The sequence below is a fragment of the Coregonus lavaretus genome (genome assembly GCF_964263955.1).
Source record: "Coregonus lavaretus genome assembly, chromosome: 19".
Lineage (NCBI taxonomy): Eukaryota > Metazoa > Chordata > Actinopteri > Salmoniformes > Salmonidae > Coregonus > Coregonus lavaretus.
This window is the reverse complement of record NC_140006.1, coordinates 7,031,919-7,050,336: the sequence shown is the minus strand read 5'-3', so window position 1 is coordinate 7,050,336 and position 18,418 is coordinate 7,031,919. Positions and strand designations below refer to the sequence as shown.

General features: G+C 42.6%; 1 protein-coding gene across 2 annotated transcripts in view; it reads right to left on the bottom strand.

The window, feature by feature from the left end:
* The window catches only part of LOC311146660 (insulin receptor-like), a 93,712-nt gene that overhangs the window by 60,904 nt on the left and 14,390 nt on the right, over positions 1-18,418 (bottom strand). For both annotated transcript variants that reach the window (XM_084183192.1, XM_084183191.1), the window contains exon 2: positions 3,917-4,477. In XM_084183192.1, the coding sequence (XP_084039318.1) occupies positions 3,917-4,373 (457 nt within the window). In that variant the 5' untranslated portion in view covers positions 4,374-4,477. The remainder of the gene's footprint in view (positions 1-3,916; positions 4,478-18,418) is intronic.

Here is an 18,418-nt window from a genome sequence, read left to right as displayed (position 1 = left end):
TCATCTGACCATATGACATTCTCCCAATCCTCTTCTGGATCATCCAAATGCACTCTAGCAAACTTCAGATGGGCCTGGACATGTACTGGCTTAAGCAGGGGGACACGTCTGGCACTGCAGGATTTGAGTCCCTGGCGGCGTAGTGTGTTACTGATGGTAGGCTTTGTTACTTTGGTCCCAGCTCTCTGCAGGTCATTCACTAGGTCCCCCCGTGTGGTTCTGGGATTTTTGCTCACTGTTCTTGTGATCATTTTGACCCCACAGGGTGAGATCTTGCGTGGAGCCCCAGATCGAGGGAGATTATCAGTGGTTTTGTATGTCTTCCATTTCCTAATAATTGCTCCCACAGTTGATTTCTTCAAACCAAGCTGCTTACCTGTTGCAGATTCAGTCTTCCCAGCCTGGTGCAGGTCTACAATTTTGTTTCTGGTGTCCTTTGACAGCTCTTTCGTCTTGGCCATAGTGGAGTTTGGAGTGTGACTGTTTGAGGTTGTGGACAGGTGTCTTTTATACTGATAACAAGTTCAAACAGGTGCCATTAATACAGGTAACGAGTGGAGGACAGAGGAGCCTCTTAAAGAAGAAGTTACAGGTCTGTGAGAGCCAGAAATCTTGCTTGTTTGTAGGTGACCAAATACTTATTTTCCACCATAATTTGCAAATAAATTCATAAAAAATCCTACAATGTGATTTTCTGGATTCTTTTTCTACAATTTGTCTGTCATAGTTGACGTGTACCTATGATGAAAATTACAGGCCTCTCTCATCTTTTTAAGTGGGAGAACTTGCACAATTGGTGGCTGACTAAATACTTTTTCCCCCCACTGTATATATATATGTATATATGTGTGTGTGTGTGTGTGTGTGTGTGTGTGTGTTCTACAGTGTGTTATGGAATGCTGCAGGCCAGGCAGGCAGAGCAGAGAGAGGGGTTTCAGTAACACCCATATGATATATTCTTCTCCGAGCTCAGACTGAAAGCTAACTGAACAGTGTGAATGTGGAATGGGTGGGCTCCTGGTTTCACAACAAACCCACTTCAGAAGGAGAACGGGCCTCGGCAGCAGGTAGGGGCCGTGCCCCAAATGGCATTCTATTCCCTATATAGTGCACTACTTTTGACCAGAGCCCTATGGGGGGCCCAATGCAATGTAGAGGGAATAGGGTGCCATTTGGGAGGCAGCCAGGGTTTCTCAGGTTCAGCAGCTACTAGTCTGTCAGCCTGTCTGTCGTTCTATACTCAGGAAATGATAAGGCTAGAGAAGTAGTGACATCATTACCTGTGTGTGTGTGTGTGTGTGTGTGTGTGTGTGTGTGTGCGCGCGTGCGCGCGCGTCTCTCTACACTCCACTACAGCGTCTCTCTAAAGGTCATGTGTGACAGGGCTGAGACAACACTCTCAGGTCTAGCAGAACAAACACACAGACAGTGCGTATGTTTGGCTGCGTTGCGTCAAACCCAGGGCTCAGGAGCATGGTTGAAGTCTTGACATACAACCTGAACTCAGCCTACTTTACTAAACCATAGTTAGTAACGGTTCACCAAACCCACGGTTCGGTACGTATTGCGGTTTTGGGGGTCATGGTTCGGTTTCAGTACAGCGGGAAAATTAAATGCTTTTCACAATGTTCAGCATTCACAATGTTTCTAGCATTGTCTGTTGTGACCGGATTGTTATGTTGAGCCTCTCAAGTTTCCACTCTGATGCTGCATTTGTAACCATGTGAGGTGGGAATTGACCAGTTGTGAAGTCATAAATACCAGTTGGATGCGTTCATGTGATTTGAACTCATTGAGAAACGGCGATTGGCTAATGGCCAACAAGCTGCGTCAACCATTAACTAAAAGTACAGCCATCATGCTTGTAAACAAATTATAGTTAAAAAACCACATTAATAGAATGCTTTTTATAAAAATTGTTTTGCTGTTGCATTTAACTGCTGAAAATGCTGTTATAGAGGCAATTTCCTTAGTAGGTGACGTCAGAGGTCACCATGTGGGAGAAGTGGGTGCTCAGCATGAGTTTCCCACTGGTAATTACCAGTTGGAGAGCTGTTCAAGTAGATCTTTCCCAGCCATATGTGGTAAATTCCCACTTCCATATTGGTTACGAACGCACCATGACACTGCCTCCTTCAATGGCAGATGTGCACTTGTGACTCTCATAAAGGGGGCGTGTCTGTACCACAGTACATCTCCCACTCTGGGGTAATGTGACGGGCTATCACTGTTAAGTAAGCACTACACAGGGTGCATTGGCCAATTCATTGAAAACTTCGGCTTTGGCCTGCTTATATAGAGCGGGTACTACCTGTTTGCTGAAATGGGTGCAAGAGGGAAGTTTGTAACATGGCTCAAGCACTTTCCACGAGGTGTTAAAACCCCCTATTCTCAACCGCTGAGAACGGGCGCATATCCTTGGCTATAAACCAAAGACTGTACAAAATATAAACATAGCCTACCTATCGCTCTTGTAATTTCTTTGGCCTGGTAAGAATCAGCTGCCAAGTGCTGCTTAAATGCAGAGGGGGGACGGTGTTGTGTTGTCTCTTTGCGTTTCCGTCTTGCTCCGGTATACTGGGGTGATGTCGGCGTAAATGTGTCAACGTATTTGAGGTGTTGGCAGCTGCATAGGCTATTCTCGTTGAGCGACATACTGTTACCGTTTTATCCACTACTCTCTGTCCATCGCCGTTGTAATCTACTGGGCAGCCAAAATGTTCCCAAACTGGAGATTTAAACGATGGAGGTTTATCGACCCCACCACTCGCCATCCTACAGAACTAGTTCCTGGCTGCGCCTCAAAGAGACAGTTTGAAATGCGGCAATTAAGATTTTAATTTGAAGTACAACGTGCACATAGGCTCTAGTTGTTTTAATGGAATAGCCTCAAATGTGTTTTCAGCTCATATTTCCTCAAGAGGCACTACAAAGCAGTGTAGGCATAGCCAATAGGCTTAGTGTTATTATTATTATTCGTTTTTTTATGCATTCATTTGGGTTCACAGTGCGGACCGAACCGAGGCCCCCATACCGAACGGTACCGTTACACCCCTAATAGTTAGCATATGACTTCTTGGCTCTGCAGCTGGCCGTCCTACGCTAAAGGACACGGGTGAGTGAGTGAGTAAGTGTCTTGGCAAGACTACAGCACTCTGTCTGACTCGCACACACACACTCCACTCTCGCTTTCTAACAATTCTTCTCCTTAATCTGACTCCCCTGGAGACATGGTCTTTGAATTTTAAGTGACATCACTGCAACCTGAGAGCTCCCACTCTCTCTCTCTCTCCGTCTCACACACACACTCTCTTTCTCTCAATCATTCTCTCTACATCTCTCTCTCTCACACACACACTTCCCCCACTCTCGATCTCTTTCACAAACTTCCCCCATTCTCGATCGCTCCCCCTCTCTCTCTCCACTCTTTCCCCGCCCTCCCTCCCCTTCCTCCCACCCCCTCTCCCCCTCCCCTCCCCCCTCCCTCCTACCCCCTCCCCTTCCTCCCACCCCCTCTCCCCTTCCTCCCACCCCCTCTCCCCTTCCTCCCACCCCCTCTCCCCTTCCAGATTCACCTCAATCAGATAAGATCACTGATCTACTTTCACTTATAAATAGCAAAACACTCAAATATAAATAACCTGACACATTAAAACAAGTACAAGCCCTGTGCACAGCAGTGGGTCTTTTACCAAAGTGAGGTTATGGCAGGAAAAACTGAGTATCCAAAACATGGAATAACTGCAGACAAGGAAAGATCTATCCTAGTGTGTGATTTTACATGCATTTAAATACAAACACTCCCTCCATCATGCACCAAAGACTGTCAGGTCTCCCTTGTAAAAGAGGTCTTCTGACATCAATGGGACGTCCTGGTTAAATACAGGATAAATTAAATAAGAACCCAGTGACTTACTTCTCTGGCAGTGCTTGTGCGTCCAGCAGCGTTCGCTGAAGAGGCCGTTGATGGTGGTCTGCTGACAGGTGGTCTTCCCCTTGGCCGCCCCGGGACACACGTCCCCGCACTCCCGGTCATTCTTATTGGCTACGATGTAGTTGTCCTCCACCGTGTCCAGGATCTTGGACCAGTCCAGCGTGGAGAGGTAGCAGAGGTCCGGGTTCTTCTCGATTCTAACCGCTCCTCTAGTGATATTCATCAGGCTTTGGAGGCCGATATCCCTGAGCTGCAGCATTTCAAAGAAGACCAGAGCGTAGTTGAAGAACAGGTTGTTACCTCGGATCACAGTGAGATTAGGGAAGAGGTCTTTGAGGCTCTCCATTCCGTAGACCCTGAACAGGAGGAGGAAGTCTGTGACCACGGTCAGTTTGGGGTAACTGAGGCCCCTGAAGTCCTCGGGCTTGGTCTTGAACATGAGGATGATTTTCAGGTGGCCCTCGATGACCGTGCAGTTCTCCAGGGAGCGCAGGTTGGTCACGTTGTTCCGGATGTCCTTACTGTTGCAGATTCCCGGGGAGACTTCAGGGGAGCAGGAGAGGGGAGGGGAGGAGACAAACCGATTAGATGGGATATGGGATTCAGGCGGGAATAGTATGGCACATCAAAAATATTCTGTCAAGACGTTTATTGGTCTGCACATTTTTTGGTGTGTTGTCCATCTCATTTCTATGGACTTCATTAACGAAGATTCAGCAACCAAATCACTTTTGAGGAATAATCTGAGTGAGCACATTATTCATGCCATGTTATTTTTTACCTCCTGGGGAAAAAAATTAAACTTTCTACACATTAATGATCAGTTAGGCTCTGCAATTTATATCCCCAAGAGTTTAGCTTTTTATAAATTACATTCAACCATTTAAAAGAAAATAAACCGCAGTAGGTTATCGTTTATTTTGCTTACTACAGCCTACTTAAGTTCATTATGAAAATCTTCAATTCAATACAACTTTTGTATTTATCCCCTCAGGGGTTATCTATTGTGTTGTACTGAATGTGAATTAAATGAATGTAGACAGTGAACACGAGCAAGAGCCACATAATCCTGATTAAGATGCTATCTGTAGCCTAAGTAGATTCATGAGAATATTGATGATATCTTGGCCAGCTCATTATTTCTGCAAATGAGAAATTATTCTTAACTGACCAACATTGATTAAGGGTTAAATACAATAGATAAAATCTACCAAACAGCTACTTCATGAAATGGTTGTACAGTACACCATGCATAGTTCAGAGAAAGTGAATTGTGTAATATTTTAATATAACCTTAATTGCAAAACCAGTTTTAGGGCAAAGAGACCAAGGCATTGAATAAAAATAGACCAAAATAGTCTGGATTGAGAAGAAACTATTTCACGGCAAAATATGTGGTTATGTATCTACAGTATCTTGGTTTGATGAAACCCATGCCTCTCTGCAGACAGTTGGTTCAGCAACCACATATCTGGGTGTTACCCACATTCTAGTATTGAGCACTGTCATTGGCTGTAATCCCTATTCTAATAAGGGTCGCTGTCATTGGTTGCTGCCCACATTCTATTCTAATACGGAAGTTAGCTCTGTTATCACAACTGACAACTCTACTCTTACTTGGCATGGGGCCGAGGCTGTAATTTAAGTAACTACACTGAACAAAAATATAAACACAACATGTAAAAAGTGTTGGTCACATGTTTCATGAGCTCAAATAAAAGATCCTACAAATTTTCCATACGCACAAAAAGCTTATTTCTCTCAGATTTGGTGCACAAATTTGTTTACATCCCTCTTAGTGAGCATTTCTACTTTGCCAAGATAATCCATCCATCTGACAGGTGTGGCATATCAAGAAGCTGATTTAACAGCATGATCATTACACAGGTGCACCTTGTGCTGGGGACAATAAAAGGCCACTAAAATGTGCAGTTGTGTCACACAACACAATGCCACAGATCGCCATATTACTTCAACAGTATTTAACATGAGATCCTGTCTAAGCTTTACAGCAATGTGGTTCTGTATATAAACAACAACACCTACACCATTTGCATTTCTGTCTTTTCTGCAAATGTTATAACCTTGTGTTGCTACCACTGTATCATAAAATGTATTATATAAGAGAGTTTCAGAGATTGTCAGAATATGAATGTCATCTGTTACTAGCAAATTATTGATTTCATGAACCTTGTTAACACAGGCTATTTTTGAGCACTTTTCTTCCGGGATGCTTACTTGTTTTCATTGCTTTACTGGGAAGCTTATCAGAAGCAGATATGCTCATGTTATTTATGTTAGTGCAGGGTGAGCTGCACACAGTGGACTTTCTACTAGGGAAACACCGCCTCAGTGCGAACAGTATAAGTATGGTTCAGATGCACATGATTACTGCATACAATAGCTGTAGGATCAGCAGAAGCATTCAGGGCAGTTAGAGGGACATAAATTAGGTTATTTACATTGTGTCTAACAACGCCTCTGGTATAATGTACATTTGCTGAAGCATTATGACAACTCAGCGTCAAATGGTAGGGATTAACTGAGCTGGGCTTGGGTCATTGATAAGTAATTGTCTCAACGCAGCCTTATAATGCTGCTTGGCAGTGATTACAGGTGTGAGTCTTTCTGGGTCCGTTTCTAAAGCCTTGTTCACACTGCAGACCTTAATGCTCAAATCAGTTTTGTTTTTTAAATCCGTTTTGGACTACGGACTGTCCAAATAGCAAGTTGCAAGTGACCAAAGGGGATGAAGTAGTTGTCATAGTAACGACAGGTATGTGTACAGTGGTGTAGGCTGATTGGTGGTGGTGCTCGTGCTTCCTATCACTCAGAAGTTATGTAGCAAGCTAAGGTGAAAATGCCTGCCATGGATGTTTCCCAGTTGCTTTTAATGTTCAAAATCACATGTTAAAAACACTTTAAAAGCCTCACAGGATAAGATGATCCCACTTTCAAAATGAGTCCTTTTTGGCTAGCCACAGCAGTGAACTAGCTAGCTGGGTAGCCGTTTAGCGTTCTAGCACATTCACTAATTTGTTTGTAAACAATTAACAAGCTAGTTATCTACCACATGTTCATGTCAAACTGTCAACAGAGTAGCTACTAGCAAGCAACAAGAAATGCAGAATAACAGTCTAAAAACCACTTGAGGGCAAATAAATCAGATTTGACCATTCAGACAAGTCACATGGACAGGGATCAGATTTGTATCTGACTTCAAACCACCTAGGAAGGTGTTTTCAAATGTGGCTGTTCAGACTGCAGGAAAAAGAACATTCGAATCGGATATGCAAATCAATAGGATTTGTGTCACTTCAAACTGCCAATGTGAACAACTGCCAAGAGCAATAAAATGCAAATTAATTACTTAAAAATCATACAATGTGATTTTCTGGATTTTTGTTTTAGATTCCGTCTCTCACAGTTGAAGTGTACCTATGATAAAAATGACAGACCGCTACATGCTTTGTAAGTAGGAAAACCTGCAAAATCGGCACTGTACAAATACTTGTTCTCCCCACTGTATATTAGTGTTTCATTTTTCATAAATGTTTTACAAATGTTAGAATATTTCTTCCACTTTGACAGTGTAGATCGGTGACAAAAAAATAACAATTAAATAAATTTTATACCCAAGTTTTACAGTGTAGGCTCTACACACACAGCCAGGGGCAGTCCCGTGCCATTGTTGCCTCTTCAGAAAGGTAGTTTATTTCTGGTCAATTGCACAATGAATAAATCATAATAAAAAAAATTATAAAGAAAAATTGTGAACCAAAATCTAATGTGACCAGGTACATTTCTTCACTGGCACCCTTGCGACCAATAAAAAATATGTTGTACTGCCAACTCAAACGGTCGCAAATGTGACTGTTTTGGTCGCAGTATTGAACCCTGGTAATATAAGAGTGGAATGCCCATACAGTAACAAAGTCCACACTCAGAAAGATTAGCCTACTGGAGCTTGTTTAATTTATTTACACAAGAGAGCATAGCTACATCTATGGCCTTTTATGTTTTTCTGCCGTGTGTAATGTGGGGTAGCCTATATATCATAGGCTATGCTATGTATTGGATCATCATTTGGGATTTTTTGGGCTTGGGCTCATAAAATGTATTTAATGTATAGCTCATCAGGCTCAGGTAGCATCATGCTTGAATTTTCACGCTGATAAAAGCACTAATCAAATCCAGACATGCTTTATATGCTTTAGAAGGACACTTGCAGTTTTGGCGGAAAATACTTACCTAGATTCAGATTAACTTTATTATCCCACCAGGGGGAAATTAATTTGGTAATGTGCATAAAAAGACAGTACATAAAACATGAAAACACCGAAACTACACAAAACAATTAATTCGAAGTGCTACAGCTACACATTTAAAGTGAAAGTGCAATATGCTGTATACTCGAGGGACCAACAGACTATCTATTATACAGCCTAATGGCTGTTGGAATAAAAGAGTCCCCATATCTGTTTTAATTTGAAGTCTCTTTCCCCTTGTCCGGCTGATTCTGTGACTGAAAGGGGATGAGTACTGTCCTGTAAAATGCTTTCAAGTTTTAGGAGGATGAGTTGTGTACAGGTTTGTGGCGGATTCTTGATCTATACCAATTATCCTTCCCGCCGTCTTGAAGCTTGACTTGGTCTTGCATGTTTCCGAACATTGCATATCAGACCAAAGGACAGCACACTCTGCAGGACAGATTTATAGAACACTTGTAAGATATGGCGGTCAACATTAAAATGGTTCAGTTTGTGTTAAAAACAAAAAACATTCCCTGTTGCAATTTCTTTATCTTTGCAAAGGCACAGTCATTGAATTTCAGTTTGTCTATTTCGATTCCCAGGTACTTGTATGTGGTCAACCTATCGACTGATTCCATATTGATCTTCGTAGGGGGTAGTGGAGCTTTGTTCCTTCTAAAATCAATTTCTCTTTCGTTTTCTTAAAGTTTATTTCAAATCAAGTTATCTGCACACCACTGTACGAATTTTGCCGTTTCTCTGTCAAAACCTTTAAGAGAGGCTTGGTCTGGATGGAGGAAACCCACAACAGCGGTGTCATCTGCATATTCAAACAATTTGTGGGCCGTGTCAGAGGCTTCACAATTGTTTGTGTACAGTATCGGTGAAAGTACGCAACCTTGAGGGGCTCCCGTATTCACCGTTCTAGATGTAGAGATGGCGGAGTTAAACTTAACTTGTTGAGTACGGTTCACAAGGAAACTATTAATCCACTTGATCATTAGAGAGTTGACACCCAAACTCACCAGCTTATCCACCAGTAGGTGGGGTTGGATGGTGTTAAATGCGCTACTGAAGTCAATGAATACAATTTTCACTAGACGATTTGCTTTTTCTAAATGTTCTTAGATATTGTTCAGCATGACCAGTAACACATCATCAACACCCCTGGAGGCACGGTAGGCGAATTGGTTTGAGTCTAATTGGGATGAGAGAATTTGTTTTTGAAATATTTTTTCAAAACATTTCATTAGGTACAGATGTCAGGGCTACATGGCGTAAATCGTTATTTTCTTTTGGCCTGTTGTTTTTAGGTATTGGGACAATCAGTGACATCCATAAGTCTGGAATTATCCCACTGTTCAGTGACGGCTGGAACAGCTTCTGGAACGGTAATGCGAGCTGGTCTGCGCATGCCTGAAGTGCCTTGCTGCTGACGCCGTCTGGACCATATGATTTTCGTGGGTTGACACGTTGAAAGTACTGCTTGACGTCATTCACAGAGATCTGTATATCAACAGCTGGTATGCAGTCTATACTGTCCAAGGCCACTTTCTGCAGCGATGTAAAAATCACACGTCAAACCTACAATAGAAACTGTTCAAATAATTTGCAAAAGCAAGGTCATTTGACGGTCATAAAATGTCTCTGGTTTGTAGCCTGTGATGGTTTGTAGCCCTTGCCAGGCTTTCCTACTGTCCTTGAAAAGGTTTTCTAATTTGTCTTTGTATGCTACCTTGCACTCCTTAATGTTGCTTTTGAGTTGCCTCTGAATATTTTTCCTTTCATCTTTACTGACACCTGATTTAAACACAGTTGAGGAGCTCTTTTAATTCCCGAGCTACCCACGGTTTATTATTGGGGAAGATGTTGACTTTCATTTAGGAAATAACGAGATCCTCACAGAAACAGATGTGCTCAGAGACGGTATCCGCTGCCTCTTCCAGGTCATCGGCGCTGTCCATCAGGGCCGCCCAGTCAGTGGACTCAAAACAGTCCTGGAGGGCTTCAGTCACTTCAGGAGTCCAGCTTTTCATCTCCACCTTTCTAGCCTTCTCTCGCTGCAGACGCGCTTTGTAGACTGGGATGAGCTGAACCATGTTATGATCCGAACCCCCAAGATTGGGTAGTGCCTTTGAAAAATACGCACCTGGGATGTTACCATAACAGAGGCCCAGACAGGCATAATTTCGGGTAGGACATGTAACATATTGCTGATATGATGGTAAATGTTTCGCTTTACTGCTTCAGGTGACTGTCTCAGCCTGGGATACAAGGTCATGAATTAAGTCGGCAGCTATTTGGGTGTCAGCGGAGGGGGCTATGCAAACAATAAATAATCTGACCTGATTTATTTCCCATTGCAGGTAGTATGGCCATAGCTTAAGAGCAAGGAGTTCAATGTCTTTAGTACAGACCTTGTGCTTAGTTGTAATATGGGCAGGATTGCAATATTTCTCGTTGATGAATGCACCAACTCCACCACCATTTCTCTTACCAGAGTTGCTGTTTTGGTCCATTAGAACAATTGTGTAGCCATGCAGCTCCACAACGGAGTCGGGATCCTGTTCCGTAAGCCAGGTCTCAGATAGACAGATCAAGCAGGATTGTCGGTACTCTGAGAGGTATTGGGTACAAGCGCGTAGCTCATCAGTCTTATTCCTTATGCTTTGTACATTGCCATGCATAATAGAGGAAAGAGGTGTTCTGAAGGGCTGTTTTTTAAAATCCAATTCTGAATTCCTCCTCTACTGCCACGCTTCCTTGGTTTAGAAGCCTTTCCTTGTGAACATGTTGATTGTATTAATGGTGGTATTCCATTGCAGTGTAGACTTGGAGCAAAGGGTCGGATATTAAGCAGGACATCTCGTGTATGATATCCGCAGTTGCGGCTCGCTGTATCCATTGAGGGTTAGGTCGCTTGTTTGGTGCGTTTCACAAAAAAAAACGGATTAAAACTAAACAGCTAAAGTACTGCTATTTGCCTCATTATTTATCCGATTTAATACCACTAACAACTTGGTTGATTGAGGTAGATCTCAAAGTGATTTATTCTCGGGATGGAACATTTGTAAAATACCAGGAAAATATTCAACCCTACCACACAGCAGTGAGTGTTGGTGGTTAGGCTTTCATCATATAACTTTATGCTCATCTGTAGAATTCTGGTTACTCTCCAGAGACAAATCATGATTCACCTGTAACAGAATCTATGATGACTAACATTGAGTTTTTGCTCTGACTGAACATTGATGCAAACAAATAATACCTCTGATGTCACAACGGTGTAGAACAGGGACAACCGTCACAGATGTAAGAGAGTTCATGGACAGTCGAGGGGTGTTCATATGCTATTCCATCCATAACACCACAGGTAGTCTAGTCTAGGGCTGCCTGAGCTCAAATGGCACCTTATTCCTAATATAGTACACTAGTTTTGACCAGGGCCCATAGGAAATAGGGTGCCATTAGGGCAGCAACCTAGCTGTTAAGAGTCCTTCCTATCAACTTTGGAGAAAAAAAAAACTAAGAGGAGATGTTTTGGGAACATCACACAAACCGATGGAGTTACCATGGAAACCAGCCACATACACACACACGGACAGGCAGACAGACAGGGGCTGCTGGACTAACTCACACAGACACATGGAGACAGTCTGTGCCTCGGGGGTACTGTATAATCTACAACAGGATCACGGCTGAAGATTTCCACTGACCAATAATATCTCACACCACCACTGACAGAGTCGAACAGAGATGGACTTTAAAGGACCATTAGGAGAGTGAGAGAGGGGGGCTAACTATGATGTAGTTATGTTCCTCAGAACAGCAGAACCCCCAAGCAAGGAAAAGGAATTAAAGCTTTAATTGTTGTTTGTACCACCGCTCCTGTGCATGAAGAAATAACAGGGGTGATTAACTAACAACAGGCAGACAGAGTTAAAATCAAAGGTCAGGATTGAGTCATAGGACAGTCCTGCTGGGAGGTTAACTCTGTAGGTGCTGGAGCAAACCACTGAATAGCCAGCAATGGATCATATAACACAGCAATAAAAAGTAATGAAATAACATCTTAGTGAATTAGAAACTAACACATCATTGTATATTCCTAAACAGTCATCTACTGTAGCCTGTGAGAGGTTAACTGTAGGTGCTGGAACAAAATGCTCTGTTGAAATAGCACATACAACTTTAGCAAAACTAAAAGAAAAAACATTGTCCATTACAATCTACTGTCTGGAGTTACAGGTCATTCTAGAACATAAGACTACAATTCTGGAATCCTTAAAATCAATATAGAATTTAGGTTAAATTGTCTGTGATTAGAAAGAGGTCAAACAGCTCTGTGTAATTCAACAATCTATTTCTAAGGTGAAGTTGAGAGACATTATGAAACTGTCTGATGAGGTTTTGCAGAATATAATAACATTTCAGAGTATGAAAACCCCAAAAGATGCTGAGGAGCTGCAGCTTTAAAGTTGTCCTGACATGATCCTCCTGGAAGAAGATACCAAAAGAAAACACAAACAAACGATATTATAAGGGCGGCTACGCGGCTTCTGATTCACTTCTAACACTCACCTACTCAACAAGAAAACTCCAACATCAGCACTCTTATGTAGTGCATTTAAATACTTGCCTACATCTACTATGAATGCATTTAGATAGTATCTACATTTACTATTGAATGAATTAAAGTGTGTTAAATAAACCTGCTCTGAAAATGTGGCTGGTATGTAGCTACTTACAGTATATAGTCTGAGTGGCTGGTGAATTTTGTTTTCATACACCAGCCACACTGGCTACATGCCTGGTTACATTAACACTGTACAGGTCTCATTGTAAAAAATAGTTTAATCTCAATTAGACTAACCTGTAAAAATAAAGGTTAAGTGAAAATGAAACGGTAGGTTGACCACACTTAATTTGATGCCATGGTCTGGCAGAAAAGTAGACATTAACAGACGGAGGGGGGTGAGGGCACTGTCCAGATGTGTGTGTGTGTGTGTGTGTGCGCGTCTCCCTCTCCTCTCCCTCCTACACTACAGGTCAAAGTAATCCACTACATAGGGACACAAACCTCTCCCTGGGCCTCACACGCCTCTCTCTCCTACACTAGTGTGGCTTCAGGAAGAACACAAAACACACAGCAGCTATTGCAACACTTCCCTTTTCAAGGTTTCACTAGGTGGCTCGCTGGTTTATTGTTTTCCAACATATGCTGCTGGAGCTAAGATCAGGGAGGCACCAGCGGACCAGACGATTGGCTGCAACGGTGCATGATGTAATCCATACCAAGAATGGCTCGGTTGTAAAACCACATCATCAATAATAGACATTTATCAGGCATCAGACTACAGTACAGTAAAGTCACTTGAAATAATTACTAGCGGGCTCTTAACAAGGATTAGTGGTATTTAACCATAATCTGAGATCAACTACGTCTATGATGTTCTAAAAAATTCTCTAAAATGTATTAAATGTACTAGATTGGTGAATAATTGCTTAAGCTTTTAGGAACTGTGTCTCTAGGACCTTCAAACTCAACTCCGGACCTCGAAGCCAGTTCAACTGCGTTTTTTCATTGTTCCCCTCAAATTAAATCAAATCAAATTTGGGTTGTGACATGTGCCGAATACAACAGGTGTAGACCTTACCATGAAATGCTTACTTACAAGCCCTTAACCAACAATGCAGTTCATGAAATAGAGTTAAAATATTTACTAAATAAACCAAAGTAAAAAATAAAATAAATAAAACAAAAAGTAACACAATAAAATTGCATAACAATAACGAGGCTATATACACAGGGTACCGGTACCGAGTCAACGTACGGGGGTATAGGTTAGTCGAGGTAATTTGTACATGTAGGTAGGGGTAAAGTTACTATGCATGGATAATAAACAGCGAGTAGCAGCAGTGTAAAAACAAAGGGGGAATGGGGTGTCAATGCAAATAGTCCGGGTGGCCATTTGATTAACTGTTCAGCAGTCTTACGGCTTGGGGGTAGAAGCTGTTAAGGAGCCTTTTGAACCTAGACTTGGCACTCCGGTACCGCTTGCCATGCGGTAGCAGAGAGAACAGTCTATGACTTGGGTGACTGGAGTCTTTGACAACTGTTTGGGCCTTCCTCTGACACCGCCTGGTATATAGGTCCTGGACGGCAGGAAGCTTGGCCCCAGTAATGTACTGGGCCGTACGCAGATGCCGAGCAGATGCCGACAGTTGCCATACCAGGTGGCGATGCAATCCGTCAGGATGCTCTCGATGATGCAGCTGTATAACTTTTGAGGATCTGCGGACCCATGCCAAATCTTTTCTGTCTCCTGAGGGGGAAAAGGTGTTGTCGTGCCTTCTTCACAACTGTCTTGGTGTGTTTGGACCATGATAGTTTGTTGGTGATGAGGACACCAAGGAACTTGAAACTCTCGACTCGCTCCACTACAGCCCCGTCAATGTTAATGGGGGCCTGTTCGGCCCTACTTTTCCTGTAGTCTACGATCAGCTCATTTGTCTTGCTCACATTGAGGGAGAGGTTGTTGTCCTGGCACCACACAGCCAGGTCTCTGACCTCCTCCCTATAGGCTGTCTCATCGTTGTTCAGGCCTACCACCGTTAAGTCGTCAGCAAACTTAATGATGGTGTTGGAGTCGTGCTTGGCCACGCAGTCGTGGGTGAACAGGGAGTACAGGAGGGGACTAAGCACGTACCCCTGAGGGGCTCCCGTGTTGAGGATCAGCATGGCAGATGTGTTGTTGCCTACCCTTACCACCTGGGGGCGGCCCGTCAGGAAGTCCAGGATCCAGTTTCAGAGGGAGGTGTTGAGTCCCAGGGTCCTTAGCTTAGTGATGAGCTTTGTGGGCACTATGGTGTTGAACGCTGAGCTGTAGTCAATTAACAGCATTCTCATATAGGTGTTCCTGTTGTCCAGGTGGGAAAGGGCAGTTTGGAGTGCGATTGAGGTTGCGTCATCTGTGGATATGTTGGGACGGTATGCGAATTGGAGTGGGTCTAGGGTTTCCGGGATGATGGTGTTGATGTGAGCCATGACCAGCCTTTCAAAGCACTTCATGTCTACCGACGTTAGTGCTACAGGGTGGTAGTCATTTAGGCAGGTTACCTTCACATTCTTGGGCACAGGGACTATGGTGGTGTGCTTGAAACATGTAGGTATTACAGACTCGGTAAGGGAGAGGTTGAAAGTATCAGTGAAGACACTTGCCAGTTGGTCCGCGCATGCTCTGAGTACACGTCCTGGTAATCCGGATTAGTGTCCCGCTCCTTGAAAGCAGCAGCTCTAGCCTTTAGCTCGGTGCGGATGTTGCCTGTAATCCATGGCTTCTGGTTGGGATATGTACGTACGGTCAATGTGGGGACGACGTCGTCGATGCACTTATTAAGCCGGTGACTGAGGTGGTATACTCCTCAATGCCATTGGATGAATCCCGGACAATATTCCAGTCAGTGCTAGCAAAACAGTCATGTAGCGTAGCATCCACATCATCTGACCACTTCCGTATTGAGCGAGTCACTAGTACTTCCTGCTTGGTTTTTGCTTGTAATCAGGAATCAGGAGGATAGAATTATGGTCAGATTTGCCAAATGGAGGGCGAGGGAGAGCTTTGTATGCATCTCTGTGTGTGGAGTAATGGTGGTCAAGAGTTTTTTTCCCCCTCTGGTTGCACATGTGACATGCTGGTAGAAATGAGGTAAAACAGATTTGAAAGTTTGCATGCATTAAAGCCCGCGGCCACTTGAGCATTTTGTTTGCTTATGGCCTTATACAGCTTGTTGAGTGCGGTCTTAGTGCCAGCATCGGTTTGTGGTGGTAAATAGACGGCTATGAATAATATAGATGAGAACTCTCTTGGTAGATAGTGTGGTCTATAGCTTATCATGAGGTACTCTACCTCAGGCGAGCAATACCTCGAGACTTCTTTAATATTAGACATCGCGCTGATAAGGACTGATTTAGACCTGGGACAACAGGTGGATGCAATTAATTATAAGGCAAAACAGAAAACCAGCAGGCTCCAGACCTCGCAAGGAAAGAGTTGAATAGCCCTGCTCTATATGCCTAAAAAGTATTGGGGTCACCATCATTGTCAACTTTGCTGGTTTGTTCAGGCATAGCGTAACATCCTAAGCCTTCTTTCAATAGCAGGTACCCATTCTAGATTGACCCCAGCCCTGTTATGAAGAGTTTAGCTCGTCTAGACAGAAGATACAGTGCATTCGGAAAATATTCAGACCCCTTCACTTTTTCCACATTTTGTTACATTACAGCCTTATTCTAAAATGGATTAAATAAATAAAAAAATCCTCAATCTACACACAATACCTCATAATGACAAATCGAAAACAAGTTCTTAGAAAAGTTACCAAATGTATTTAAAAAATATATAGAAATACCTTATTTACATATTCAGACCGTTTGCTATGAGACTCGAAATTGAGCTCAGGTATATCCTGTTTCCATTGATAATCCGTTTGATGTTTCTACAACTTGATTGGAGTCCACCTGTGGTAAATTCAATTGATTGGACATGATTTGGAAAGGCACACACCTGTCTATATAAGGTCCCACAGTTGACAGTGCATGTCAGAGCAAAAACCAAGCCATGAGGTCGAAGGAATTGTCCGTAGAGCTCCGAGATGCAACTGCATAGGAGCAGGCAGAAAACAATCCATTTTTAATCATGTTTTTATTCAATTGTCACTTGACAACAAGGTTGACGCCAAGCTAAGTGAAAAAATATTCAAAAGATTAGTAACTTGTTGACAAATTTGACATTAAATATACCTCAAGTATGGCACTCGTAAATAAAAGCTGTATGCGACGGTCTTGTTTTATGTTGCGCAAGGTGAAAAAGGAAATGTGGAAGTAAGTGCAGCTGGTGAGTTTGGGGAATGACTGAAGTACAGTGCATTCAGAAAGTATTCAGACCACTTGACTTTTCCACATTTTGTTACGTTACAGCCTTATTCTAAAATTGATTAAATTGTGTGTATTAGGTTTTTGTTGTAGAATTGTTAGATATTACTTGCAAGATATTGCTGCACTGTCGGAACTAGAAGCACAAGCATTTCACTACACTCGCAATAACATCTGCTAACCATGTGTATGTGACCAATACATTTGATTTTATTTGAAATTGTTTTTTCCTCATCAATTTACACACAATACCTCATAATGACAAAGCAAAAATAGGTTTTTAGAAATGTTTGCAAATGTATTTTTAAAAAAAACCCGGAAATATCACATTTACATAAGTATTCAGACCCTTTACTCAGTACTTTGTTGAAGTACCTTTGGCAGCGATTACAGCCTCGAGTCTTCTTGGGTATGACACTACAAGGTTGGCAAACCTGTATTTGGGGAGTGTCTCCCATTCTTCTCTGCAGATCCTCTCAAGCTCTGTCAGGTTAGATGGGGAGCATCTCTCTCGCTCCCTCCCGCAAACACACACTGCTCCCAACTTTAAAAACATTAGGCACCAAACAGAATGTAAGGAGCACCAGAAAGAGATCAATGTTTTTATATAGTTTAGGCTTACATTAGGCCTATATGAATCCTACCTTTGAAGCACATCTCATGAGTAGCAGACCCTTTTCCTTTCTTCCTGTGCCAATCAAATTTGCCTAGACCTATTGTCAAGTTAAAGGAAAGATTCACCCATTTTGAATGTTACATCGTTTTTGTGCATCTCTGAGCGATGTTCTATTGATTCCCGGGGTCATTTCATGTTTTCATGTGTATTGACGCAAAACTCGTCATACCGGCTGTATTTCTGCCTGCTTGACCAGCAATAGCTCAGATACACATGAAATGACCCCGGGAATCGATAGAACATCGCTCAGAGATAGAAAAACGATAGAACATTCTTAAATGGGTGAATCATTCCTTTAACAGGTTGTTAGCTAGCTAGGTAACATAACTGAACAAGGTTGTTTGTTATCAAACCAATAATTAGCGACCAGGGAACAGTTTAAAACAGCATGCAACATGTTTGTAAAATTATATAAAATGCATGCGAATTTGTAAAAGAAAAAAAAGGTAGCTCTGGTAATATGGGTCATTTTTTTAACGGTGTGGCCTAGAGACAAGCCGTTTTCATTGCTGTAAAGTGAAGTAATGTGCTCCATTTTTTCTCTCTGGCACACAGAGGCTGTGTGACAGCAAACTTGCAAAGCCTACTCAGAATGGCCTGTTCTCTTGGTTATACCAGGT